Source organism: Pterocles gutturalis, unplaced genomic scaffold, assembly GCF_000699245.1.
Source record: "Pterocles gutturalis isolate BGI_N339 unplaced genomic scaffold, ASM69924v1 scaffold45370, whole genome shotgun sequence".
Lineage (NCBI taxonomy): Eukaryota > Metazoa > Chordata > Aves > Pterocliformes > Pteroclidae > Pterocles > Pterocles gutturalis.
The window spans coordinates 2,671-5,154 of NW_010147508.1; the positions used below are offsets into that span (position 1 = coordinate 2,671).

The 2,484-nt window shown below is 47.3% G+C and overlaps 1 protein-coding gene across 1 annotated transcript; it reads right to left on the bottom strand.

Annotated features, from left to right (window-relative positions):
- Positions 1 to 1,734: 1,734 nt before the first annotated feature.
- Positions 1,735 to 2,480, bottom strand: B2M (beta-2-microglobulin; the record flags this gene model as incomplete). The annotated part of the gene is made up of 2 exons (XM_010086067.1): positions 1,735 to 1,748; positions 2,225 to 2,480. Coding segments are annotated over 2 exons (270 nt in total), but the record flags the coding sequence as incomplete, so codon positions are not given.
- Positions 2,481 to 2,484: the final 4 nt, after the last annotated feature.

Sequence of the window (2,484 nt, forward strand, 5' to 3'; positions counted from 1 at the left end):
CAATTCAGTGCCATTGAAGCCATACAATTGTTTTTTAATCAGTAATGTGGACATTTATAGCTATGTGCTTAAAAAAAAAATCCTAGCTTGCATTCTGCTTGGAGTACATGATATTTTAACGATAAGCTTCATTAAAGAAGGATTTCTGCAATGAAGATTGTTCTCTTAATCTTATCCACAAGTGAGATGTGAAGGCAGGACAGAAGCTCAAGATTTTGACTTGGAAGGCAAAATTCTTCAGACCTGCATGGAGGAAAAAGAGATTGACACCGGTCACTCAGTTCACACCTTCAACTGTAATTATTTTAGGAAAAAAGCTTTTTCCACAAAGGAACTCTGACTGCAGAGTCCTAGCTGCACACAGACAGACCCACCTTCCAATTATATTTAGATAAAAATCCTGCAGAAACTGCTTTTCTGTCCCATCCTCAGTGGGGGTTCAGAGTTCAACAAGCAATCCTCAGCCAAGAGGACCTTGCTCTCCACCCCAAGCACCAGCTCCATGGATTTTCTCCCTTTATCCTGCTCTCAGCTCCTCCACCTCTTGTAAATCCTTGTCCCCAGACTCCAGCAAAGTCACCAGTGTCCCACCTCCAACCAAGCTTGGTGTCCCTCAGCATCATCCTCCCAATCCAACCATTTCTGGCTCTGGGGGATTCCTGGAGCCTTTCCGCAGCTTTCACACCTCAGCTTTTCTGATGCAAATTAAGACCATTATCTTCTCTTGTACCCGACTAGAAAGATGGTCAACTCACCCCCATTTTCTCTCATCCCTGGAAGACTAATGTCCTTCCCAGCCTTTGCTGCTCTGCCATTAGACAGCTACAAGTAAAGTACTCGGATCCATCTACATCTCCCCAAGAAGAAATTCCCAGAAGTTTTTCTGATTTACAAAGTTCCTTTGACTAACGATTCTGCCTGTCTAAAAACCATCATAACATCTCCTGGTCCATTTTCTGGGCATTTCAAGTGAAATGTGCCATGTCATGTCCCAGGTAGAGTTAATAATTATCAGGTCTCTACTGAGGTACGTAACTAAAGCATTTCAACTTTTATTTTTTCAATTTCAACATTTCCATTTGTCACTATGTCAGCTAGGCCATGTATCTCCAGTTTTCCTTTCACTTTCAAGGATTAAACTAGCATTTACTGGATTGCTAAATCCGGATCAGTTACACCCACACAGTTTGAAGAACCTGGAACACTCAGACTGTGAGACACCAGTGAACCAAGACTGGTCTGGCAGCAAGGCGCTGACCCGTGCCCCGTAAATCCCAAATTACTGAGCCCACACACTGCCCGCTGCAGGGTTAACCAGCCTGCCTCCCCCCATGCCACGGGGATTTCCAGGTACAGCAACTTCCTCCTCAACAGACAGAGGATAGCACCACAGAGTCTGGAGAAGCACTAGAGGACATGTGACAATTCCGGAAAAATATCTGGCAGATGAGCCAAAGACACGCAGGGAAATTTTGCTCCAAGGGGCTCCTTTCTTTTGAGCAAGAGACTCTTGTAGGCAAGTTATGGCTGAGAACTGGCTCAAACAGTGCATAGAAAGAGGGTCAGAAGAGCCCCGCTCCCAGTCAGCAGCAACACATGTATGTTTTTTTGGGGTGCTTGCTTTTGTTCCTCGACTCTGCAAGCTACAGACCTTCCCCCCTCAGAAAGCAGTCCATGTTCCCCTTGCTGGCATGTAGCATCAGCGTAACTCACCATGATCACCCCAAAACCAGCTCAGAAATCTGGATCTGCAACAAAAAGGGGCAAAGCGTTAGGCTTAAAGGGAAACCAGCCCCCCCCCTCCCCCACTGCCACAAGCCCCCCCCTGCTGGGAACAGCCCACACACTGCCCTTGCTGGGCTGCCACGATCAGTCCCCACCATACATCCTTTATATTCCCCAAATATAAAGAAAAAAAAAATCACTATATAATCCCTCTCTTTCTAGGCAAGTTCACCTAGAAAAAGATCCGAGTGCTCCATGAAGAGTCAGACACAGCGTAACAGATAACAGCAGGATAAATCTTCCCTGTCTGCTACTAACAAACTCTTCCACAGCCTTTCCAGCTGAAACCAACTTCATTCTCCATCTCTAGCACGAAATCTGCAAAACCCACCCCATTTATAGCATCCTGTTTCCTGACACTATGGATATAAATTAACGAGATCTGGCTTCTGCGCATGAACGGTGGCAAAGCTTGAAGAGAAAAGCTCACGACAGATACCCCAGCGGAAAGACTGCGGCTCTCGGAAGGCGGAATGAGCCACCCTGCACACGTAGACGTCGCCCTTCTGCGGGGTGAAGGGCGCGTAGACCAGGCGCTGGAAGTACCACTTGTCGTTGAAGGACATGTCGGCGTACTTCACGCCGCTCATGGGCTCCCCGTTCTTCAGGAGCGAGATGTCGATCTTGGGAGGGTGGAAACCGCTCACGAAGCAGTTCAGGGTGTTCTCCTCGCCGGGGCTGGCATGTTTACGGGAGTAC